Below are 27,829 nucleotides of genomic sequence, written 5' to 3'. Positions count from 1 at the left end.
TCTGTAAACATTCCTCGGCTCTCTTCTACAAGGCAGTTCGAGGAGATGTGAAATTAGGTCATGTTTACGTAACCATTACGACACCTTTTTTAAACATAGAAATCGTCATTGTCTTACTAAAACATTTCAATTAACACCAATGTAAAATCTACAGATATGTGTTATCGCTAAACACACCCAACAACTATTGATTAAACAATTTCGTCTTTATTTGTTCACGTGTGTTCTAGTGTTGCTGTAATACATACATGTATTGTTTAGGGAAGCCGAGGGCAAGATACATGCAATCCCCTGCGTGTTGCATGTCATGTGTAGGGCAAATGAAGAGTACTACATAAACAATGTCATGTCAGACACACGGGCTTGTGTTAGATAACTAATGTGTCACCATCACTCGGCTCTCACAGCGCTTGAAAGGATATATATATATTCAGCTCAATGGCTGTCCCTCCCGTGTGTGAACGTGGTCACGTGTCTTGAATGTTGGTCTCACAAGTTTGCCCACCCGGGTCTCGTTCACTCAGAGGAAGATAAACCCTTAGTCCTAGGACGATACAGGACGATACCCAGAGGACACTTGACTGACGACGGGAGAGAAAGCTTAACATCTCGCGTAGACCAAGTGACCTAGTGTGCAGCTTGTTATAAGGTAAGATATTTTGTTTGGCAAAAATGTTATATAACTTTATTTTTGATGCATCTTTGTAAAGTGACAGCATTTATATTCTATCCTGGTACTAATTCGTTTTTTTTATTAAGCATACTTAATAATAAGCATACCATTGCTACAATTTGGTACGTGCCATGTTATATTTTATAAAATAATCAATTTCATATTGAACGCCTTAGCCGTGACAGTAGGTTTGATATGGGAGTGACACCACAGCATTAAACACTGTATTTAAGAAACAATTCTCACCTTACATCGCCATTAAGAAACACACAGTTCTCTCCCATATTTCTTGCACTGTTTGACTGTGCACACCCGACGGAGGGGAAACGAGGTGCCGTGATCTATTTCCGTTCTGTCAACAACGCTGTACGTACACGAGTCATGCGTTTACGGGTAGATTTACAGTAAATATCGCACGTTACTCAAAGCAGGAATTGAGTTTGACCGAATGGCGCACTCGCGGGCGGTGTACTGATATATATATGCAATGCCATGTGATCAGATATTTAATTGACCAGTTATCAATCTGTTATTCTATACCAGATTGTCCTAGCTGTAAGTAGTTTCTTCGAGTACTTGGTGTGTCTGGGGCAGATATCGATGCAATATATTACACTATTGTCTATGTTTGGTACATAGAGGTATACGCATTGGGTGTCTAGTGTCTAGTCAAGGGAAGGAGACCTACTCTTGTCAATGCCCTTATCATACCCGAGCTCTTGACACACATAATGTAGTTTATCATGCTTCTGACAGTTACGTTTGGGTGTCAGGAGCCCGCTTGTCAACATGTCTGTATCACTATAGTGCCGTGGTGGATGTTGGTATGGGCCTTATTAATGTTAACATGACAAATCAGTGTAAACACTTATGGACGGTATATACTGTAATTAGTTATTTGATACTGTACACATGTGGTGTTGTCTATGACACCCCCCCCCCCCCCCCCCAAAAAAAAACAAACCAAACCAAACAAACAAACAAACACATGAATGTGGTGCTCTCTCACTCTCACACACACTCACACACATGCATGTGGTGTTCTCTATTAGCCCCCTCCCCCCCACCCCCCCCCACACACATACGCAAACACATGTGAATGGTGCGCTCTCTCACTCCACCCCCACACGCATACTACATATGGCGTTCTCTCTCCCTCTCACACACACGCGCACGCACACACACACGCGGTGTTCTCTCTCATCTCACCCCCCCCACCCCCCACTCACCCCACACACAAACGCATGCATGTGGTGTCCTCTACGGTTCAACAATTTAACACTCTGCATGTTTATTCATAAAGATTCGGTCGCGCACCTGCAGCCATCTTGTAACTGTCACAGAGAGTCGATTTAGTACCCCCGACATAACATGGCCTGAAACTGTAAGCTTAAACCCCTGTCCACTCACGCCGAAACATCAGCTACCACTGTCTAGGAGTGGGAGGGGTCATGTCGCAAACAATCGCTACCACAACTGCAATAAGATGGACTTCAATATCATAAATATCACCTCAAAATAGAAGTTTAGATTATAGACGTCGACTATAGTGGAGACCAAACTCCTGTAAGTATGCATATCACTGCAATTGCACATTGCAGGGCGAACCTTACACATTGCGGGCATTACATATTATTTTGGAGTTATGTTTAGAACATATTTGCATAAATCGTTCAGAAGTATGACTTTACATAGAATAAACGACACACATGCCTTGTACAAAAAGGGGTCAAAGTTGGCCCAGTGGTGTAAACTGTTATAAATTTGCTATGCGGGGTGACGTCCCTTTCCTGCCGTGATCATCGGATACCAGATTCTCTATAATTAGATCCTCTGACTGTTGGCATCCTACACATGGAAACTGACATAACTAAAGCTCTCATCACCCCAAGTGGTAAAAGATTCAAGGAAAAACTGATCAAAGGGGCGTAGAACCAAACTCACTCACTAACTTCGGGAAGTATAAATTTATTTGATTTGCATCCTTCACAAAATACAGACGAAGAAACAAGGCCATATCTCGGAGAGGCTCCATCTCTATTCGCCTGCAGTGCGGATCTCCAACAGTAAAAGCTTTTTTTTAGTGATTACGGTATTGGGATGACGGTTTTGTTATTGTTTCCCCTGAACCATGAAGTTGTTTTGATGGAACTTTAGGCAAAATGCACTGTTGGCAAGTTACCCTTGGATATCTGCAGGTGGTCGGTTAAGTATACAGTTGCTACCATTAATGGTTGGTATGCGCTATTAATAGTGCACTGTTGAATAAAACACCAGGGGTGTGTGGACGTGAAGATGTTTCCGATTTATAGTGAAGAATTTAATGTGGGTTATTTATTTGGAATGGAACATGGAAATATGTTCATATTCAGTATATCGCCATGCGTTTTAGAGCTAACCGAAAACATTACCGCAGTAAATGGGGTTTTGCGAAATTGTGGACTGTTTATCCCAGTTCTGGTCGCTACAGACGTGTTGGTTGGCCTTATCCCAGCGTTGCGCCGAGCGAGTTCGGGTGTCAGTGTATTTGATATTGCTTCAAGTTCATGCACATATTTAACACAGTGGCTCTAATGAGAATCTGCTACACGATTCTACAATGATATCCGATCACTTGGACAGCCACACGATATCAGATGATATCAGATAATGAAGATATTGTTAGCCGACACAGTATTCCAGAAAAAATATCAGATCACAGGATTGTTGTTTTACGTGATGATATTATGATATAGCTGATTCGAAAGTTATTTCATTTGAATATATATATATATCTTAGTTACATTACGATGACATAGTAAATCCACCTGAGGATATCTGTTATGGTTTCTCTGACATTAGGATGACATTAAGTTGCCATAGTTAATCCACATGAGCATATTTATGGTTTCTGTGACATTTAGTTGACATATTGTATTCACATGAGAATATATGTTATGGTTTCTTTGACATAAGATTAACATTGTTAACTCACATGAGAATCAATATATCTTAATGGTGAATAGGTATTGTCCTTTGAGATAAGAGTGAGATCCGTTATGAATATAAGGATATAAAGATATAGGGTGACAGTCTGAATTCATATGCTAATATACACTTGAATATGGTTTCGTTCATGTCACAAAATTGCACTTTATTCAAGTAGTTCATTCAATATGGTAAATTTGATTTTGGACTGAAATAAAATTTAAATCATATGAGAAAAAAACGTGGCTTGTTTGGTGACGTTAGAGCATACTTAGCACATGTGGGATAATATATTGTTTCTTTGGTGATGTTAAGACATACGTGGTTTATGTCAGTTTGGTTTTATAATATTTGGGAAATATACAATAATAATGGTTTCTATTCGGACTTAAGACATAATCAATTCACGAAGGAGACCAATCTTGTGATCAACGTTGAGTCACTGAGACAAATCATGTATGTATGCATGTGTGTGTGTGGTGCGTGTGCATGTGTCGTGCGTGCGTGCGTGCGTGCGTGCGTGCGTGTGTGGTGCGTGCGCAGGTGTCGTGCGCGCGCGCGCGCGTGTGTGTGTGTGTGTGTGTGTGTGTGTGTGTGTGTGTGTGTGTGTGTGTGTGTGTGTGTGTGGAAACATGTGTTTCTCCCAGTTTGAGATGGCATCATACGGGAGACGGGCATATCAACGTCAACATAGTATTACGCACATATAGGAGTCAGTAGCTTGGCGATGTGAATAAATTACACCATGAAGCACTGGCTTCTGCAATTTCTCTCAAGGTAGAATTTTTTATAACATTTATTCAGAGGACACGCTGACACGAATAGACCGTTCAGGAGTCTCACAAGGCAGTATATTAGGAAAAGGGAGTGTTAAGATAATGCCGTTCTATTATTATAAAAGTACTGTGACCTGGTAAAATGATACGCTTATGTTTATTTCTACGACGCAATTGTATTGCACTGACCGACCCGTTTATACGAGTAAGTGATTGAATGTTTTTTAGCACCACAGTCAATAATTATCCAGAGGTGAGGTGAAATGTGTGTGTGCGTGTGTGTGTGTGTGTGTGTGTGTGTGTGTGTGTGTGTGTCGTCCATTGAGATACCATGCCACAGTTTAACATGAAGTCCCCACTCAGACACACTATACTGATTCCGAGCCGAGCAGTCCTTGTTTTAGCTACGCCAGACAGGTTAACAACAAGTACCATCTTTTAACGAATTTTGGTATGACGCGGGATCGAGCCCCGGATCTTTCGCTATCCGGCCGGACGCTCTACCACTAGACCACGGAGGCGGTCTGTTAATAATAACAAAGTCAGGATTTGGCAAACTTGTGGCTATGCCAAGATCAAGGTCCCTGTTCTTACGTCCGAGATGACGAAATACTTCGTCACGACCCAGGTGTTGTCTTTCACAATATGTTTCACACATAACATTTCTGGGGAAAAAGGCTGAAGGTTAAGGCCACACAAGGTCCATATTTATGCGTTATGCCAGTAAACAGAATGTATGTAGGGCACAGTTTTATCTATAATTTCTATGTACAGTGCGACCCATAGGTGGTATTACAATCACAAATGCCTGGATTACGTACTGACCAATTCGTCTGAATTTCAATAATGCAAATGTATTTTCGTTCGTGTCATTGGGGTACAATAGTGATTTTCAAAGGAGGGTGGCAACGCCAAGAAACTACGTACCGTCTTTTGGTATGGCGTGGCCGGGGGATCGAACCACCGACCTTCTCTCTCCTGGCAGACGCTCTTTCCAGTACACCACGGAGGTAGTGCGAAAAATAAGGATGATTATGAACATTACTATGTTTAAACAGTTGGGTCTTAGTTAAATGCTTTATCCGAGGACGTATCATGTTTGTTTGTTTCTTGTTTAAGGCCGCACTCAGCAAAATTCTAGCTATATGAGGGCGGTCTGTAAATAATCGAGTCTGGACAAGACAATCCAGTGATTGACATCATGAGCATTTGGGATACGATGACATGCATCAACCAAGTCAGCGAGCCTGACCACCCGATCCCGTTAGTCACCTCTTACGCCAAGCATAGTCTCTTTTTAAGGCAAGCATGGGTTGCTGAAGACCTGTTCTACACCGGATCTTCACGGGTGAGGACGTATCATTTTAGAATAGCTCATTGTTGTCATGTGGACTTTCCCACACAAAACACTGCACTTCTCAAATAATGGTTTGCGTCGGGTAAACTATTCCCATTATAGATCATGCCAAATCACGTGACGACATGAGTGAGTACAAGAAAGTACAAGTGCACAAGCTTAGATCTATATCGAATAAAACTGTCTCAAGTGGAGACAGTTAAATGTGTAATCTTTATGCACCGAATCAATAACTACGGAGGCACTTGACACAATACAAGTAGTCTGCAATGAACACATAGGCTTCATGATATGACATGCACTATCATGACACATCCTCCGTCTGAGTGAATCATATCGTGAAACATTATTCGATAGTTCCGGGGCTCAGTTTCAACAAGAGGTTTTTAAGGCTGTTAAAAAGATATTTAAACATCCCGTCGTCAGAGGCGACCAACGGAATCGGGTGGTCAGGCTCGCTGACTTGGTTGATGCATGTTATCGTTTTCCAGATACGTAGATCGATGCTCAACAAACAACAAAAAGGAAAATTAACTTTTCTCGGCACAAAAAAAGAAAAAACAAAACAGATGAGGGAGAAACCCTTTTCATTTTGTTCCTGCCAAATATGAACAAACCCACCTGGAAACACAATGATATCGGTTATTTAAAAATAAAAAGTCAATGCCAGAGAATAACCAGTCTCAATTATACGCCGAATCAGATTTCAATAGGGCGTGAAAGGCAAAATAGCGGTTAAAATTATATGAAAAAGTCACTGAAAATCAGCGATGACACCAGGTAAGGGTAAGAATGTCCTACCCTAACGGTCTCACCCGCCACTCACCCAATCTGCGCAAAGAAGAACGCCTTTGTTTCCTGTAAGAAACATTTACTTTTATATGCGTCCCTCAACTGTGTCAAGATTCTGTGATGGTTTTGAATCGATAAAGTAGTATAGACGATGGGGATACTGTGACACGCCACCATGGGCCAGGTTCAGTCCCTGTAAATGCTTTCTTTGGGGTCTTAAGTTCTATCGGTTATGTGATGACATCAATATTTATCAAGATGCCACCCTATAGCGAGCTAACAATATTCGTACCCAAGTCTTCAGCGTGACGAGCGATCTCATTAACCACTAGCCTACCCCACCGCCCTTTTCTAAAGATGTTTGAAATATTGGTATTTGCATGCGTTTTAGCAATAACACTATTTCGTGATTTAAAAGGGGACGTAGTCTACAGGTGCCTGATATTCCTACTTTGCTTACAGTAAGAAGTATTGTTATGCCCAAATGTGTTTGACAAATTTATTTTGAACTATAATTTGTAATTATGACATTGTTGATTATGTATTTGTTCTCGTCGCTATATGGCTAAAATAATGCCGATGCGACGTTATGTACTTAACGCTTTTAGACATGCCCTTTAAAAAACGAGGACAAGTATCCCGTGCATGTCGATCGGGCCGTGGACACGTCTGTTCACTGAACCGAGCCATGTGGAATGAGACGTTCCTGACACATACACACGAGGGCACACTTTAATGCTTCCTTGTGCAACGAACTTTTACGTATTCTGTATGCAGTAAGGTTTCGCCCCATGAAGTCATGAAGTCAGAGCAAACAAAATAAACTTGGAGATGAGGATGTTGTTGATGACCCCCCCCCCCCCCCCCCCTCACGACTGTCTGTCTCTGTATATTCCAACATTACCCATTTCTTAAGGTCAAACTTTCAAAAGGTCGGAGATGAACATCCTCAGTTACATTTGTATTTCCATATAAAACAGATAATATCTATTCCTATAGAAGTAACAATTACATCCAATAACCGTAAACTGAGGGCCAATGAAAAGATAATGTAAAGCATCTTCATCATGGTGTCATCTAAAAATCTATCTATGGTCTTTCAAATCACTGCAACCGGGGCACATATGGTCGCCGACGTTAATATGTCACGATTGGCGACAATATATGCCGACTATGCGTGTTGTTAGAGGCGACTAACGGGATCGGGTTGTCAGGCTCGCTGATTTGGTTGATGAATGTCATCGTATTCCAATTGCGCGGATTGATGCTCATGATATCAATCCCTGGATTGTCTGGTCCAGATTCGATTATTTACAGACCCCCGTCATATAGCTGGAATTTTGCTGAGTGCGGTGTTAAACAACAAACAGTAGGTTTTCCAAGCTCAAAGAATCACATAAACCTCTGCTACGTGTAAGTGAATGAGCTTGGTGATGTCAGCTGGATCTGGGAGGAATGCCCGAAGTGCATAGACGTTAATCAATTTGGTGATATCAACAAACATAGAGACATCATTGGGGATTCGAGATCATAAGTTTCCGGCACACAACTCTACACAGCAATGGCCGACTGTGTTGCCATTCCGCAATACTGTCAGCGGTGTTGCGATTTACTGGATACCCAAATGTATGGAATAAGAATACTCAGTATTTTCTACATAGATTCTTTTTACATGTAGTCTTCCTGGTCGTATTAGAATGTAGTCCCCAGCAACCTCGGCGTGCTGTAAGAGCTGGTATAGTGCGGCGTTAAACAATAAACAGACCAACAAACAGTCAGACAGACAAACAAGCAAACGAACGTATAACCAATGTTTGACCTAGAAGTTCATATACATTTTCCTCAACTTCATTTACTCAATGAATCATTTCATCGAGTAAAGCACTGGGACTAGGAGGAAACTGTCGACTAATATCCACACTTCGCTTGTTACGAATCACCGACAACTCGATCTTTCTTACTTCAAGTTAATATATTTTTGCTTTATGATATGGGTTAAACCTCACATGGTTGTGTAACGTCACACCAACATTCCAAATACACGAAGTCGGTCTGTAAACATTTGAGCCACTGAGCCTGTCAACAAAACAAACCTTGAAACCCGAAACGAAACTGACAGTGATATTGGTATATAATGTTACTACGCCAGGACATATTTCCAGTTGACAGAACACAATCAATGGTACACACAAACAAAACAAATGACTCAGCCCTAGTGGGTTCAAGGTTGATTCAACGCACTGGCGAATTCACGCGGACACGTTTTTCTTCATGTGACGAGTACTGAAAGCATAGTCGGTGTCAAAGAGGTCGGTGACACGGGAGCTATATAATACAATGTCGGTGACCCAAGGGCTATATATTCCTCGTCTCGGTGTGGGATAATAGCCCGCCATTGCCAAAGGAACATCGATCATAAAGGTTTTTCAACGGATGGTTGAAAATGACTAGAAAGTCCGATTGTATTAAAATATTTACTTATGGCAAGTATATTCAGTTTCATTCCCTTGCAGACATTCCAACGCCATGTCGCCATGTAGGCTGTGGAGACAATTATGACACCAATGCTTAACAGTTGTTCTGTGAACGTTTATTTGGAGTTCCAATTTTTAATGATATCCGCAGAGTGGGTATCACACTTGATGAAGTCGCATATGTAACCTTTGGGGGAAGTTAAGATTAAGCGTTATCCATCTTTACAGAGGTAATCTCAAACATCAACAGCTTGTTTTTCACATTAAATGCGTTTTTATACTCAGTCTGGTAATTAATGCTTCAGAAGGACATTGGTTAAAAAATATAATATTTTCCATTCTGTCCTTTTATATTATATATAGCAATACTCAACTCGAATCATATCTTTGACATCAAAAGACACCGCGTTGAGATATCTGAATGTCCGGGCCGCTTGCACAAAGCGACCTTCGCCCTGAGACCATCGTATACTCCCTTACTTTAACAAAGACTTTCAATACTCTAAGTGCTAAGATTGCTTTGTGAAATTGGGCCCTTGAAAATATGTTTGCTTCTTTGTTTGTTATTTAACGCCACACTCAGTAATATTCCAGCAAAATGACGGCTGTCTGTAAATAACAGAGCCTGGACCACATAGTCCAGTGATTGACATCATGCGCATTGATCTACGTAACTGGGATACGATGACATGCATCCACCCGATCACGTTAGTCGCCTCTTACGACAAACGTAGTCGACATCAACAATATCGTCATCTCCAAGTTTATTTTGTTTGCTCTGACGAATGCCGACTATATGTGTAGTGCCCCTCGGCATATATTGTCGCAATAACATCGCCTTTTACGACAATCATAGATTGCTGAAGAATTAGGTCAGGTTCTAATTACTTGAGACATTTTGAAACAAGTATGTTAATTATGTATTTTTGGCTAACCTATTTTTCACGATCCAGCTTTAGGTTATTGCATCTTTAATAACTAGCAATACCATTGCATGGTTACATGGTAATAACTAGTTTCTTTGTTCCAGAATACCGCCCAGACCAAGCCTATTGAGTAAATTTGCAGATGGCATTATTAAAGAATGAATTGAATTGGCCTGGTTTTATGGGTATAGTGATATAGTTTGGTTTAATCCCGCTTTGAACAGTATAAGTTATATCACGGCATGTCAGGTTAGGAGGAAACGCTCGAGGTGAAACACACGAGCATGGGTATGATGATGACGAAGGCAGGGAGAATCTGAGATTAGAACCCACGATCTACAGAACGTAACGGTGTACGAACGAATAGCGGCGCGTTTAAACGACCTGTCCACGCGTGCCCTGGATTCAGATAGAGTTATGCTACTGCAGTGATGCAATGTGAAGAGACATCATATATCTACATATTGTTTATATCGTTCCAGGGTCATACACGGAGAGACATCGGGGCAACATAGGTTGGAGTCTTACAGGACGGTGCATGGCGTTGTTGGTCTGAGACGTCATTGTATGTAGTATTACTGGTGAAAGGACACAGAACTATTAAGCATGTCATCGAAAACCAAAGACAGTCGAGCCTTCCTCGGGAACAACAATAATCAAATGGCGAAGAAACCGGATGAGGAAGTCACATCGGAAGATGAAGTGTATTGTGGGATAGGTGGGTGCCGACCGACTGCGTTGCAGTGCTGTGCAACCATGGGCGTATTCTCGGCAATGTACAGTTTGTCAGGCTTGCTGACTTCCACTGTCTCCATCTACATCAATTCGCAGATCACCACATTAGAAAAACAGTTCGGGTTCAGCAGTTCCGTCAGTGGCTTCCTCCTCAGCTGCAACGACATCGGCTACTTGCTGACTACGCTAGCCATGAGCTACATCGCTCGCAGGACCCACATTCCTCGGGTGTTGGGTCTATCTACCATTCTGTTTGGAGTCTCCGGCCTTATTTGCAGTATTCCGTATTTTGCTACCAAAAATGACCTTCACCCCTGGGTCAATTCAACAGGGATGAACACTTCTCGGCTCCTTGGAGGACGATTGTGTACCATAGGTCAAAATCATAGTATAAGTAACTTTTCTGATGGTGACACTTGTTTAGACAGGCTAGATTCAGCTAGTATTGCGAACATACCCGAGTCTACAAGAAGTTTCGCGATTGCTCTGATAGCAATCGGAATGATCCTCCAAGGTTTCGGAAAGTCACCTCGCTACCCGTTCATCGCAACATACGTTGATGATAACGTAGAGAAAACGAAGACAACCTTTTATCTTGGTAAGTTGATTCATTTATATGTTTCCATCACAAATTCTAGCGTCCCAAATAGGATCTCGTCGAGCCACTGGTTAAAACAAGCCCTCAAACACTCTGTTGCCATTATGTGATGTGAGAACCTTCTTGTCGATCAACGTATATGCCCCTTATGTAAACAACGTGATTGGGAAAAAAAGTTCATTTTTGAATTGTCCCGTTTATGATTTCTTGCGTCTTTAACTTTTGCTAAACGCCTGTTATCAGTTCATTTTAGTTGAAAATCTACAAAAAACAAAACAAAACATCTAGCCAAAACCTGCTTTGATATTTTGCAACGACGGAGAAAGATGATATTATCACTGATGTTACACTGCAAACACGAAAACGTCGTTTCCCCCCGTATATGGTCATTGGACGAAAAAATGACGGTTTGGAGACGCATTATATCCATCGGCTTTCTGTCCAAGATAACTCGTTATTTGACATCGGAATTTACTGCGAGAGAACAATGTTATTATATTATTCTAAAAGTAATTGAATAAAGGTTGTAAAATACTCTTCACTACATTCTCTCATAATTCAATACGGAATGGCTTATTTATTTTAATTCAAATTTGCGATGTATCAAAACGTTACTAGGCTGAAAATAATCACCAAACACTACAAACTTAAGGGTCAAAACACCCGTATCAAGTACATAAACGTCGAATGCCCATTTCCTGTGTGTTTCCTTTTCAGTCACCATCAAACATGGGTGTGTACTTTCTTTTGTCCGTCAGTTTACTCTGAATGCTACCATGTAATAGCCGGAAGTTTTTGAAAGTCTCGTTAGATCAAAATGCGAGAGGCGAAAACCGTGGCACTGGCATTGAACTATTGATTGGAATAATGATCAAAAATATTTCGCGATAACAGTGTTGCGATAAAATAGAGATGTGAGTAAACATCAATTTTCTCAGTTGAATCTTCACAATATGTATCTTTCATACTTCCGATTTTACCACCAATTTGTACATATGTGTAGTATGATTATCGTTGTTTAAACCTTGTTATTTTGCTTTTATGGTGACATTGTGAAAAGAGAAAGTCATGCTTCACGTGTTTGTGACATACATTATCATATTTCAGCATAATAAAACAAGGCATAAAGGCATTTGCATTTCATACATAACTATAAATGCAACGTACAAATTCTGATAATAAATACGAACATTTATCATATCTCTGGCGTCGTAAGTCTTTAACAGTGATCTTATTTTAGTGTGACTTGACTTGTGACCTTCCCACATGTGTAGCACATTTTCATCCAGTGCACAACGCACCCAGGTATTTGGTGCAGATTGGGCGTCAACTATTTAAAGCCCCTTTTTTCGGTGTGAGAATTAAAATAAAATACATTCAGTATGACCATATCGAAGATTTCAAACATGTTTTCTTGATTACGTTTAATCAATTATACAAGGTATCTACCCCATAAATCGCAAAGAACAATGAACAATTTCTTGATAAAACATTGTTCATGACGTCATTTCTGAAGATTCGAACATGCGCTCTCAACGTCATGACGTCGTAAATTGGACAACGTTATTTTTCAGAGGGAAGTGTCTAGTGAGTTGTTCCCAATAGATGAAGCTGGGCAACGTAGATAAACGCAGTGGCCGAACGATCGTTCCATAAGTGGGAGAGATATGACAATCGATATTGAGAGAAAAGGTATAGATAATCGTCGTGACCATTGTGAGAATATGCCGGGAAGACCACATTTAGACCCTGTTCATACAATGGACTTGTCCGACATTACATTACATTACATGGGAAAATATCTTAAGGCGTGTACTTTTTACTAACATCCTTCTCGAGGCTGTACATTATGTTGATAGCTCATAAGAAATAAACGACTCATGGTCGTTGTTTATCGTACAATAAAACACTGCAGGGAGAATAAACCACTAGGGGCGCCACGCAAGGTTTATTCTCCCTGCAGTGTTTTATTGTACGATAGACAACGATCAAGAATCGTTAATTTCTTAAATCACTAGAGCATTAGGTATGTGCTGCCAGGATATAACAGGGCATTAGTTTGTAGACATTGGTCGAAGGAGGAGGCAAAGGATGAGGATGCAGGGTCTTGGCCCGTTCTAAGTGTGTTGGGTTAATCGGGGTTTGAACAGTTTGTCAGTCATATCACGGCTTGTCAGTCTAATGTGGTAGAAAGCCCAAAGTGACGCAGGTTTTAGACGTTTACCATTTAGGTGAAACCCCCAAGCACTGGTATGTGCTGTCAAACCATGGACCATGAGCAGGGCAAATTTTGGATTCGAACCCCGATCAGCTGATCTTGCCACTGCTAAGGAAAGTGACTCTGCACAGCGAAATGCGGACCATTAGATCACGGATCTCCCCGTTTCCGCCCTAACGCTAATAGTATCGCAAATATGTATAGGTAAATCACATCAGTTTGCTCTGTGCTGGTTGCACTTGAACCCATCAGGAAGATGGAGGGCACGGGTGGCCGATTCGCTGTGCAGAGTTGCGTCCTTTGGGCATGCCAGAAACCTATGATTGTGGGTTCGAATCCCGGTTCGCCCCGATTATAATTCTTGGTTTGTCAGCACCATACCCGTGCTCCTGGGTTTCACCGGAAATGATAAACGTTTGAGACCTGCATCACTTCGGGCTTTCCCCCACATTAAGCTGACACGCCGCGATATAACTGGAATACTTTTAAAAGCGGCGTTAAACCCAACTCACTCACTCACTCATCAGGAAGATGGTGATCAGAAGTATGACAGCAACATACCGCTGACCCTCCCTATGTCCATGTACATTTTTTCATGACCCTCTCTGAAAAAACAAAATGCAAAAGCGCTTTTTATATTATAAAAAAAAATCCATTTTTTTTCATGACCCTCCCCAAGTAAGTATAATAGGAACATACGTGGATACAGAAAGGTACGAAAAAAAGCATTACAGATTTAGTGTACAGAATTAAAATCACAAATATAGTCAACGTTACGGTTCGCCTTCATAAACAACACGGTTATCTGAAGTTGGTGACCTTTGAACGGACATACGATTGGGACATTCGTCGTGTGTGATATGTTCCCATGGTTCAGGACTACGCTTGTTATATGAAGGCCTACATCAAGTTCTCTCTGTTGCAAATGTCATGGCCGAGTATTTATTGGTATCACAACGGATATCCTGAAACAAATTGCGACAATGTTTCATTCTGTGTCCTTTTCTAAATTAGGGGGAGAGAGAGAGAGAGAGAGAGAGAGAGAGAGAGAGAGAGAGAGAGAGAGAGAGAGAGAGAGAGAGAGAGAGAGAGAGAGAGAGAGAGAGAGAGAGTTGGTTTTGAATGTTCAATCGATTGATTGATCACTGTCCAGTTGAACGCTTTTGGGAAATGCTTAAGCGTATTTTCTTAAGAAGTAAGCTTGATAATTAAAGTAGATGATGAGGGAGAATCTGGAATTCAAACCCATGACCAGCGGATCAGCGGATCCTGGTACGGCTAGGGGAAACAACTAAGTAGGATTTCCATGAACAGCTTGTGTTATCCTATTACAATATCAGCAAAAAGCGCAAGGAAGAATTGTTTTACAATATTTTGATAAGACCAGTCGCCATTTCTCAAAAGTAAAAGTGAAAAGTAACCGTTAGGCGAAGTTGTACTTGCAATTCACAAAATTGAAAGATTAGAGCCCACCAGTACTTTCTTACTGAAAACATCAGCCTAATGATGAGCAGCCAAGACCAAGTTAACAGATTGTTGTTGAGTAGCAAGAAAGTTTTATGAATTAAACAAACAGAACATTAAAACTTAGTCCGAGAACCAACGATTTCCTCTCGTTACAGGAATCATCACCGGTCTGAGTATATTTGGGCCAGCTATAGCATTCACACTAGGTGGCGTGTTCAGCAAGATCCCTGTTACGTTGGAGGGTAAGTACGTCAGCACATCTTTCGGGCATTTTCGGCCTATTCCGCCTCATAGGACAGTCATTATGTCAAGTGTGTTAGTTCAATGAAAGTAGTACCACAATGGTTTCTGCGGCCAATGACAGAGGTATCTGTTGAATAGCTTTCTGGACAGGTCATCGCAAGGAGTAAATATTTAATGTTCACACCTTGTAAACATAACTTTTAATTCTCGGGGGCGTATGTCCCGGAGAACATATTTTATTGGTATGAAATAAATCGCGGGAAAATATGACTCACGACAGGAAAAGGTTCAAGTTTTGGTAAGATATCCGATTGTTACACCACGTCTCAGAAGCGTCGATTGTGTAACGTATTACATTATTTAAGGCGCGATCTTTAAACATAGATAACAAAGGCTGTGCTATGACCAAAATAATAATAACACCCCTCTCTAACCCTAGCTACCACTCTCACCCCCCGGGATCCACGATGGATCGGGGCGTGGTGGCTTGGCTTCCTCGTGTTCGGGATAGGTGGGGTTCTCGCCAGCATCCCACTCTTCTTCTTCCCCCGGCGTATCAAACCACGTGACCGAACAGTCGCCCAAATAGAGGAAAGGAGGAGGATTACCTTCAAACGCGACGTAACAGGTGAGTTACTTACTTTTATGGTATGAAATATAGGTGTGGCGGTATAGTATAAGGGTGACGTAGGCCAACAAAAGGCCCATTTGCACCCGATATGAAACGTATTTGTAAGATCGAGTTATCTCCCTTCGTAGGCATTCTACTTCTACTTGGCCTCCTACCGGGTCCATCTTCCAGAGGCAAGGGAATTAACTGACTATAACAATGTCCAACCTTCCGAGCTTGGCTGGAATGATGGAGTTATTATTTTAGTGGGACTAACGAGTCTATGCATAGTCCAAACAGCATTGCGTACGAAATCGACATTTGGTTCGTAAACAACATGGCGAATGCCCAGCAGATTTCGGTCGATTGCAGGATTTGCAGAGCATGTGTTCCGTCAAGTGGGCGTTGACAAATGTTTTCCCAAATCTCTTCATGCTTTTAATCAAGGTGCTCAAGTGATTTGATGTTCTTCACGAGGAAAGACCTATTCTATCACAATAAAGATATTGATTGTCGATCAGATCGTCTTGACTGTGCGCCGCCATTTTGTTTGAAGCAAATGCAAGTAATATTGAAAGGTAATTGGTCAAAAGGAAGTAAGTACGAGGGACATAACTCGTAATAACTGGTGGCGCTACGATAGAGCCACGAAATTCCAGCCTTGTTTCGGCAAGGTTGGAAACTGGACTTATACAGTCAGAAAAGATCCTTGCCCCGGGCAGATGTACTGGATCGTTCCATTATGGGGTTCAGTCGCAGTGATTTTAATATACAAACATAATTAAAGGGTATTATGATGACAAATCAATATTGGGGTTTTGATTTTGTTTGTAGACCTGGTATGGCCTATAGAGAATTAAAAATACTTTTTTTATTTTCATGTGAAAAGAGTTGCTGAAGGCGGTGATTCGGCTGTTGACCAATCCTATTTACATGTGTATGGTGTTCGGTACCTGCCTCAACTTGTTCGCCATCAGTGGGATGTTGTCCTTCCTGCCTAAATACATCGAAGTCCAGTTTCAAATACCAGCATGGAAAGCAAATATTATACTCGGTACGTATGTTGGTACATTCACGCCTCTGTGGTCCACTGGATACAGCGGCTGCTCGGAGGGCGGGGGGTCTATGGATAGTACTTGTTGTTACGGTGCGTGACGCTCGGCAGTAAGGGAACGAAACAACGAGTGGGTCTGAGTCGGGTATCCATGTTAAACTGCGGCATGATTTCCCAGTTGGTCAGCTCAATTACATTGGCATGAGTCCACGCACGCATGCACGCACGCACGCACGCACGCACGCACGCACGCACGCGTATAATGATTTTGAATTAGAACAACATTTCACCTCACATTCGCTGATGATGTATATATTATACTTGCCGCATGAGGTCCTCATGACGTATATACAAGTTATCCTCGGAAGAGATCAGGCAAATTGTAGAGTACTGTACTTTACATACGGATTGAATATTCATTATACCGATAGGTTTTAATGCGTTGGGGTGAACTATGACATATTTCGCTTTCTGTTTTGGAGTATAAGTATCTCTCATACGAAAAGTGTGATAATATGGCCGTTATTCAATAAAAAGAAATGTTGCACAATTACTTTACCTGAAGGTATTCTCTTGGTTGTAATGGCCTCCGTGGTCTAGGCCTGGGTTCGATCCCCAGCCGCATCGTACCAAAAGACGTTACAAAATGGTACTTGTTGTTACCCTGTCTGGCGCTCGGCATTAAGGGGCTAAAACAGGGCCTGGTCGGCTCGGAGTCAGTATACTAGTACTGTGTCTGAGTGGGGTATTCATGTTAAACTGCGGTTCTTTTAGTGTTTACGAGGACACGGGTGGTCAAGTCATCTATGGCGCCGCGATTCGCTGTGCAGAAACGTATGATCGCGGGTTCGAATCCCGGTTCGTCCGATTATGTTGTTAGGTTTGTTAGCACCATACCTGTGGATTTCACCAAAGTGGTAAACGCCTAACACTGGATCACGTCGGGCTTTCCTCCCACATCAAGCTGACATGTCGTGATATAACTGGAATACAGCAAAAAGCCGCGTTAAAGCCAACTCAGTCACTTACTGTGGCAATTTCAGATCAGGTGTTCCCAGAGATCCTTTGTTAGAGTAATAGCCGTACGTTGGCCGGTATGTGGGGTTTCCGGCTAAGCAGGATCCGGGCTAACGGAGTTTGTCTGATCAGTGACTTATTTAAAGTGACTTTGCATGTGTTTGTGACGGGTTCCACTGGTGGGAACACCTGGTATCAGACATAGATACTTGCTTATGATAAAGTCAGAATCGTGCAATGGATTTCTTAGGATTATGTGACTGGGTTCATCACGTTTACTGACAAGCCTCATCTCAACGTTACAGGTGCCCTGAACCTCATTGCTGCTGCTGGTGGTTCCATGTTAGGGGGCATCATCACCTCCAAGCTGAAGATGCGGCCCGTCACCTGCATCCTCTTCCTCACAGGGATAAACTCCGTCTCCGTGCTGCTGAGCTCTAGCGGCTTCTTCCTGGGCTGTTCCCAACCCGTCATCGTGGGGCACCATACCACTCAGCTGATCAGGTAAGCATAACGTGGACAATAGAAGTTGTAGCAGAATAACGAGGGAAACATGGGGTTTTATGAGTCCCGCGTTAGGTTATATGCCACGAGCCGGAATGGTATAAAACCTAACGGGGCACGCATAAAACCAAATGTACCCATGATCCTTCCACAACGAATTTATCTTACCGACATGTAAAATAATCTGTTCAACTTAGCTGTGATCAACTTGTGCTGTGTCACGTGACCTCTATTGACTCCGAAAAAGCGTGCGGCATTTTGCTTTAAAGCGGGGTATCAAGGATTTGTTCTGTCTATCAGCGGGGAAAAAAGGATTTAATCCTCAGCTGGGTGAGTGAGTGAATTGGATTTAACGCCGATTTTAACAGTATTCCAGTTATATATCGCGGCGTGTCAGCTTGATGTGGGAGGAAAGCCCGAAGTGATGCAGGTCTTAGACGTTTACCCCTTTTGTGAAACCCAGGAGCACGGGTATGGTGCTAACAAACTTAGAAACATAATCGGGGCGAACCGGGATTCGAACCTACAATAATAGGTTCCTGGCGTGCCAAAGGGACGCAACTCTTCACAGCGAATTGCTGATATTTGTTAATTTAACTGAGAATGCTCCTTTAAAAGTGTCTATAACTTGTGACAATTCACTAATTAGTCACCACCTGATAATACCACAAATCCAATACAAATTATCGTGTTCAATTTGAATTTGTATTCACAAAGTGACTTTCCTTGAGATAACACGTAGAAATGTACATTCCGTCTGCAGTGTTAATATCTTAATTCATTATTCAGAAGATGTAAACGTTGGACGCATGGTCCGTGATGTAATACGTGGAACACGTGTTGTAAGTTATCATAATGATTTGTGTGTGCTTATATTGCGCTAGTATCCATACACAAGGTGCATTCTCAACTCGCTAACATTATTGCCCCGGTCCATGGATCAGCGTGCTCTCTATGCTCATTCTCAGCTCCCTGGGGACTATACAATACCTCTAAGGTACAGACTGCTGATAACTTCAAGAATCATACAAAGGCAGATCTTCAGGCATAACTGGGGCAGTGGCGACCCAGTCGTCTAAGGTGCCGCAATTCGTTATGCATAGTTGCGTCCCTTGGGAATGCCAGAAACATGTGGTCGTGGGTTCGAATCCCGGTTTGAGGTCCTAAGTTTATCACCACCACATCCGTGGGTTTCATCAAAGAGTCAAACGTTTGAGACCTGACCCCCTTAGGGCTTCCCTCCGATATCAGGTTGGCATAACTTTACTGAAATACTGTTCAAAGCGGCGTTAAACACCCAACTCACTCACCCAGACACAACTTGCAATGTCTTAAGAAAAGAATATAGACCTACATTCTTATCAATGTGCAACACTATCACCCCCAGTTGTGTAATGAGGGCCCTCAACACATAGCAGCCAGTTGTTTGATGTGCCTGGGTAACTTCACCCTGACCTATTATATTACCTACGCTCACGGAGACTGTTGAGTGCAGTAGAGTATGTTATTGCAGCTTAAGTAAATAACGCATAGCTCATATAACATGTACAAGCCCGCTTGCTTTGTCCTTTCACCTATATACCGCATGCGTGCATGTAAACCCGATAGCTGTTCTGCCTTGCTGGAGTATTGTGTACAGTGTGACCTCGATCACATTTATTAAAATTGTGAGGATTTAGAATCAGTCCCATAACTCAAACCAAACGCCCTGTTTTATACAGTGTATTGTAATAAAGATTTATTTTGTATTTTTATTTATTTTGTTTTATTTACTTTCATTTTCTTTATTCTTCCTAGATATGATTAGATTTTTTCACGTCATTTCTTGAAGATATTGACTTGAATGTTTAGTGGCAGAATGTTGTTGCTTTTATTCTGGCAATTATTCCGGGTGTATGGTGTTTTATACCATTATCCCCTTTACCCAATGCATACTATTGCACCACTGGTTTACATTGCGACATGCACAAACACTCGATCTGTATTTCTATTGACCTATATACACATCTGCGGCATGTAAATCTGCCCTCTTTTCTGAAGGAGATAACTCTTACCAACAAAGACAAAATTTCAACACGTTCACTATTTTCGACATGTGTTAATATATTTTGTTGAAATAACAATTGAAGCAAAACAGTTTATTTAAAAAAAGAAGTTTTCTATGATAAAAATAGGACAACGTAATTGTATAATATGTGTTCGTTGTTTTACGCCGCAGTCAGAAATGTTCCATCAATAACAAGACGGCCTGTAAATGTTAGAGTCTTGGCTAGACAAACCAATGGTTGATATAATGAGCAATGACCCAAGACGTAGGGGGTTCGATGACAGCAATTATATTATATATTTCCAGTAACACCACGACACCACCACTGACCTGCACATCGAGCTGTGGTTGTGACGTCAACGATTTTTTCCCTGTGTGTGGCGAGGATGGGATCAGCTACCAGTCCCCATGTCACGCCGGATGCCCGTCATCTGACACTGAGGTAACAAATGTCTTAGTTAACTATTTCTAAACAATATTATGGGCAGTGTTTTTGTAATAAAATATATATTGTTATTCTGTGTTTACATTTTCTCGTAAACACTGACTTGATCAATGTCAATGTTAAGAAACTTGGTTAAAACGGATTGTCCCGTTTTCGAGTAATGTCATAGGGGACATCAGTTAGTGAGTTGGGTTTAACGCCGCTTTTCGCTGTATTCCAGCGGGGGACACTAGAAAGGGGCTTCAGACATTGTACCATGTAGGGAATCTAACATGGGTCTTTGTCGTAACGAGTGAGTGAGTATGGTTTTACGCCGCTTTTAACAATATTCCAGCAATATCACGGCGGGGGACACCAGAAATGGGCTTCATACATTGTACCTATGTCGGGAATCGAATCCGGGTATACGGCGTGACGAGCGAACGCTTTAACCACTAGGCTACCCGATCGCCCCTCGGCGAGACGAGCGAACGCTTTATCCAAAAGGCTCCCCGATCGCTCCTCGGAGTGATGAGCGAACGCTTTATCCACAAGGCTCCCCGATCGCTCCTCGGCGTGACCAGCGAACGCTTGAACCACTAGGCTACCCGACCGGCCCTCGCGTGACGAGCGAACGCTTTATCCACTAGGCTACCCGACCGGCCCTCGCGTGACGAGCGAACGCTTTATCCACAAGGCTTTATCCACATCGCCCTGCAGGGCACAGCAATTATCATATTTACATATGTAGCAATTGCACATGGGTCCTGACCAGTTCCGAAACAAGCCTGCAGAAATCAGTAATGATTCAACTTCAAATCATCGGACAGGAAGGTCCAGACACTGGAGTCCTAATAGTCATATGAACTTGTCCTGAATTTAGATGTTCCTACTCGTGGATGTCCTCTGTAAGTACCTGTCTGAAGAAGAAGGCGATTACTTTACATTTATCAAATATTCATTGTATGCGGGAGAAATTTTGTTAGCAAATTTGAGAACATTCAGTGCCGCTTCCTTTAAGCAATTTACATAGGTAGTGACAGTGACAGATGGAGGCAAGAGGGATGGGAGAGGGATGTCGCAGTCAGTGCAAATAAATCCCGGAGCACGTTCTTGATGTTTTTCAAGATTTGATGTGCTGGTCTTGGTACAACAGTGACACATAATTGGGCGAGTGATAGATGTGTAGAAAACAATCTCACCCTGACCAGTCAGGTAGTGATCCATGTGTTGTTTAGCAGCTTCCATCAACCTGTAGTCGTTGGTAAATCAGCATGTTCAGTCCTAGACACATAAGGGAGCAGACATTATTTTTCACTTATTCTCTTTTCCAGAATGATTGCTCCCTAAAATTATCTATAACCTGTACTCGTAGCCATCCATTTACTTGAGGCTGTGTATGATTGCAACATGGCGCAGAACATTATCCCTAAACGCGGGTTTACAAATACAGAAACAATATTTAAACGGCTGCGCCCATCCTCTATATCCCCAGGGGTCGAATTTCGATAAATTGACACAACCCCCAGGATTCCTACCCCTGGCTCTCGCGATTTTAAAGTATCCGCCCTTGATTTTCATTTACCGACCAATCAGACGTCGAGATAAGGGAAAAGGTAATGGGGCTTGCCCCCGGCAGATTTAATGGACAACCTTTCAACAAGATTTTTGAAAGCTTTCTTTTGCGTGTCTGTCAGCTTTTCAATGTTGAACTTTTCGCAAACTCTATCGTTATCCATGCGACTTACCGCCATGGTGTTGATATCGCCAACCCAACATTGAGGCTGGTTTGTAGCCCCCATTCTGATTGGTCCGTTAGATTGAGTAGCGTAGTAAATCAAATTGGGTAATGAAAATCAAATTGATTTGAGATCGCAAGAACCCTGTGAATAGATCAAGGGTAGACTGACATTTAGTCCCAAAAATACATTTATCTTTTTCAAAAATATATATCTACAAAATATGAAATATAAAATCTTAATGGAGCCCCGATCAATCCTAGAACCGAAGCGATTTGAACTTGCCAAACCATTCTAGACTGCTAGTTGGACTTATTTTCAATATGCATGTTCTCCAGGGTCTGGGTGACAGACAAGATCCAGGGATGAGTGTAGGTGGAGATATGGAGGATGGGTGGCACTGCTGCTATCCACAAACCGGAGGATACATTTATCTAAGCGAACTCAAGCACACTGGTTTGTTTCAGTATTACACGGGGTGCGCGTGCATCTCCGGCAACTCCACAGCAGTGCCTGGTCTGTGTGAGAGCGGCTGCAGCAACCTCTACCCCTACATCGCCGTCATGTTCTTCGGTGCCTTCACAGCGACCCTCGGAATGATGCCCGGATTTATCGTCACAGTTAGGTCAGTAGAGATGAACCTTATACATCCGCCATGTTCACAAAGCACTCTGGCGGCTTGTAAGTGGGTGGGTAAGTGAGTGAGTGAGTTGGGTTTAACGCCACTTTGGACAGTATTCTCGTTACATCACCTCGTTGATATAGGAGGAAAGCCTGAAGTGGTGTAGGTCTCAGACGTTTACCACTTCGGTGAAACCCACGAACACGTTTATGGTGCTGACAAACCTAGAAACATAATCGGGGTGAACCAGCATTGGAACCCACAATCATAGGTTCCTGGCGTGCCAAAGGGACGCAACTCTGCACAGCGAATTGTTGCTCTTTAGATGACTGGGCCACTCTCGCTCCCATCCATCATAAGTAATACATACATGACCCATCATCCTTATTTGCACACACTGTAGATAATCGTATATAATTAGGTAAGCTGAACTAACTATCACGTGCGGTTTTTCTGGTTAAATAACTGGCCACCCGTCTTCAGCAACCCAAGCCTGTCATAAGAAACGACTGTCTTGTCGTAAGAGACAACTAACGGGATCGGGTGGTCAGGCTCGCTCATTTCATTGATGCCTATCCCAATTGCGGAGATCGATGCTCATGATGTCAATCAATGGATTGTCTGGTCCCTACAGCTGGAATATACAAATAACTGGCACATTTTAATCTTGTTCAAGACACAATAACCACCTGCTTATTTATCTTTGACCGTCTAGTCTAGATAAAGGATGTGTGGATTCTTGATGTTAAGATGTCCTCTTTCTGAAATGGTTCTTTATGTCCTGATACGGAAATTTGGATCGAAGAAATAAAAAGAACACAGATATACCCTAGAAAGAGTGGATGCACTGCCAGGGCGGATGAAACGACAGGATATATAAAATATTCACAACAAATAATAGCACGGCGTTAAGCTTTTGCATTCGGAACTCCTCGATTATAACCGTTCCCGAGATACAGAAATCAGATACGCTTGTCTGAATGCCTCGCTCACTCACAGGGAATCATTCGTCACCACTCGCCCCTTTCCGTAACCTGCAAGAAGCTATTCGGCTTGTCCCGGAACTACACGAGTTGGTCATGAATGACAGGGAATTGCATTCGTCACCACTCGCCCCTTTCCGTAACCTGCAAGAAGCTATTCGGCTTGTCCCGGAACTACACGAGTTGGTCATGAATGCGAGAATTGAGATGCATCGACGTTGATTAAAAGATTTTGAAGTTTACATGACGCGACCTCGTACAGAGGTGTTCTCAAATTTTCACGAAGAAAGGCATCGTGTTAAAGTAAAGGGTCTGATTTTAATGAGAAACGACTGTCCAACAGTGTATTAACTTCCACTCATGTCACACTGAGTTATCCCCCTTTAGTGTGTTTTGTGTCCTGAAATTTGAACGAAGCTAAACAGGAACTCATTAAGATCCGATGATTTATTTCATTTTTTGCTAGAGATATGTAAACACATCCCTCGGAGCCGATGATTAGAAAATCGACCGAAGAAATGATAACAAATAAAATATAATTATGCTAAATTGGAGGGAATTTGACAGGCAGATATTACGAGAAGCAGTCGTAAAATCTATCAAACGCCCCCACTGTCTTTTCTTCTATGAACTGTGTCGTGGTTATAATACGTTCATTAATCTCTCATGTTCCAGAAGCGTCACAGAAGCAGATAAACCCCTCGCCATAGGCTTGTCAGCGTTCCTGAATACTTTACTAGGTAAGCATATGGGAGATCTAGTAGACACAGTGCAGTTCACCATCTGACAAGCTGGAAGTGATCTATTCCGATGATGTGTGGCAGTGGTGTTTCTAGAACCCTAACATATTGCAGCCACACTTACTCGTCGAATGAACACGCTATCAAATATCTTCGAGAACCACAGGGAATGGTCGTTCTCTCCACGGACATATGGCCTTAGTTCAATCAGCACAAATTGCACAAAGAGTGAGTGTGGTTATTCGCACTTTTAGCAGAATTACAGCCACATAACTTCCGGGGACTCGAAGCATGGATTTCACACCTTATACCACCTGGGCAGTGGAAATTGGGTCCTTGGTGTGACGAACCAACGCTTTGACTACTGGGCCATATTATCGAATCCTCAACCAAATACAGGAGCAGTTGGGTAGGCTTGTGGTAAAAGTGTTCGCTAGTAACGCCGAAGACCAAAGTTTTGTTTCCCATATGGGTGCAACGTGTGAAGCCAGTTTCTGTGATATTGCTCGTATATTGCTACAGGCGGCGTAGAACCATATTCAACTACTTAATCAATTAAACATTACACGAAAGACTGTTACTTGAACGAGACACCATAATCTACGTTTTCTCGTGTAAATATTGACAATGTAAACAGCAAAATTTAGTTTTCTATCGTGGTCACAATAGAATGTCAAGTAATTTTAAGAAAGCTGTTTCGAACAAATATTGTTCACAGTTCATAGTAATTGTTATATATGAGGTGAGGTGAAATGGGGTTTAACGTCGCGTCCGACAAGCATTCTCGTGTGTGTGTGTGTGTGTGTGTGTGTGTGTGTGTGTGTGTGTGTGTGTGTGTGTGTGTGTGTGTGTGTGCGACATGAATACCCCACTCCGACACAGTATACTGACTCCGAGCCGACCAGTTCTTGTTTTAGCCCCTTGATGTCGAGCGCCAAGCAGGGTAACAACAAGTACCATCTTTTAACGTCTATTGGTTTGGGATCATACACCGGATCTTCCGTTCTCCGGGCGGACGCTCTACCACTAGACCACAGAGACAGTCTATTATACATGAATTATGATAAAAAAAGAATAGTACTGATTTTCCCTTTCCAGGTTGGTTCCCAGGGCCTGTGTTTTTCGGGAAGATAATCGACACAACCTGCCGCACGTGGGCCACTTCCTGTTCCGGTTCAGGGGCTTGTCTTCTGTACAGTCTCTTGGACTTAAAGCTCAAGTACCACACTGGGTTCTGCGTTACGAGAGGAAGTTCCGTCCTTCTCTATATCGTAGCCCTTTTTGTCGCCAAGAAGAAAAAAAGACCTTTCTATTTAGAAACACCAAAATCTGACAGCGCCGAAAAAGAGAAATTTATTGTGAAAAATGGTGTTAACGGGGAACTGCGCCACAGTAAAGTGTAGTGTTCAGGATTTGTTATTGAGGCGAAAGCAAACGCCAGGAGAACTCAGGAATGGTACCGATGGGAGTTAAGTTAACACTATCTACTGTTTGTGAAGACCAGCATTGGACGGGTTGTAGCGCAGCTCAAGTGAGGGGAGTCTCAAAGCTTGACGTACTGTAGTTGGATAAACAAGATATCTCTTTCACATCGACGGTGCTTTAAACAAGACCTCTTTAAAATCAAATCTTTTACTCCGATACGATGCCTCTCTGCGCATGCGTGATGATATGAAGACACCTCCATTGAAGGTCGCGTCAGGTGAACTTTCTAATCAGCAAATCATTGTCGAGTCTTCGATTGGATGAAACATTCAGACAAGCATATTATATTCATAAAAAAAAAACCGAGAACCAACTCAAACGACAAATTCCGAATGTAGATCAATGTTATAAGGTTTGTCAGCACCATACCCGTGCCCATGGGTTTCACCTAAGTGGTAAACGTCTCAGACCTGTTCCACTTCGGGCTTTCCTCCCACATTAAGCTGACACGCCGTCATATACTGGAATACTGATCAAAGCGGCGTTAAATCCAACTCACTCACTTATCGCTTATGTGCGCCATGGCATCTACACCCAAAAGGGAGTATGATCGAAATGTTTGATTTCTGTGCGGGTTTTCATTTATTCGAATCAAAATATCCGAATCAAGGCGGTAAAGAATAAAGTCGAATCATTTAAGAAAGCCAGTCTCATTAAAATCAGATCTTAGTTCTCGCTATCGCTAAACAAAGATCTGAGGACATCCCATTATGGGTCACGTCAGAACGACGTTTCATCCGACCAATCAAAGCGTCACTTACCAGATCATGAAAGTGACAGTCTGAATGGGTTTTCTGATAAATGCAACCACGAAAACGTTAAAACGGGGTATTCCGAACGACAGTTACGGCCCGTACGACTGATCCCGTCATTTATCTCTCGCTTCCGTGGGATAAACATTTGAACGGAGGAGGCGTTGCACAGTACGTGGGAAGCACTGCTATAAATCTCAACCAAATATTAGACATTCCAGAATGTTCGTTTATTCAGTTTTCAAAATTGTAATCGAGAACTGTGTCAACATATTTGTCAAGCGTCGTCTCAAATGGAAGTCGCCAGGTTGAAACGAGTGCCGTAAAGCTCGAGAAAGCTGCTTTCTAATTGACTGATGTCGACTTCTTGTTAGTCATTCCAGTGGTCGATCAAAGTTCCGACATGACCCGTAATGAGATGTCCTCAGATCTTTGTTTAGCGATAGCGAGTACTTTGATCTGATTTTAATGAGCTTGTTTAAGAAAGCTGACATCTGATTGGCACAAGGTGCGGTGGGATGAGGTGAAATTGGGTTTAACGTCTCGTCCAAGATTATTGCACTTATGCACGTGTGTGTATGGCTGCTTGTACTAGTCCGGACTGATGCCTATTTATAGTGCTGGCT

At 42.3% G+C, this 27,829-nt stretch overlaps 1 protein-coding gene across 1 annotated transcript; it reads left to right on the top strand.

The window, feature by feature from the left end:
- The first annotated feature begins 354 nt into the window (after positions 1 to 354).
- Positions 355 to 27,059, top strand: LOC139463874 (solute carrier organic anion transporter family member 2A1-like). The gene is made up of 10 exons (XM_071245282.1): positions 355 to 649; positions 10,448 to 11,298; positions 15,139 to 15,225; positions 15,666 to 15,854; positions 16,726 to 16,890; positions 18,213 to 18,411; positions 20,765 to 20,900; positions 23,089 to 23,246; positions 24,902 to 24,966; positions 26,065 to 27,059. The coding sequence occupies exons 2-10, from the start codon at positions 10,572 to 10,574 to the stop codon at positions 26,367 to 26,369; spliced, it is 2,031 nt and encodes a 676-aa protein (XP_071101383.1). The 5' UTR covers positions 355 to 649; positions 10,448 to 10,571; the 3' UTR covers positions 26,370 to 27,059.
- The last annotated feature ends 770 nt before the right edge of the window (positions 27,060 to 27,829 follow it).

The sequence above is a fragment of the Haliotis cracherodii genome, unplaced genomic scaffold (assembly GCF_022045235.1).
Source record: "Haliotis cracherodii isolate W230 unplaced genomic scaffold, xgHalCrac1.p SCAF_1, whole genome shotgun sequence".
Taxonomy (NCBI): Eukaryota; Metazoa; Mollusca; class Gastropoda; order Lepetellida; family Haliotidae; genus Haliotis; species Haliotis cracherodii.
This window is presented reverse-complemented; position numbering and strand designations above follow the sequence as displayed.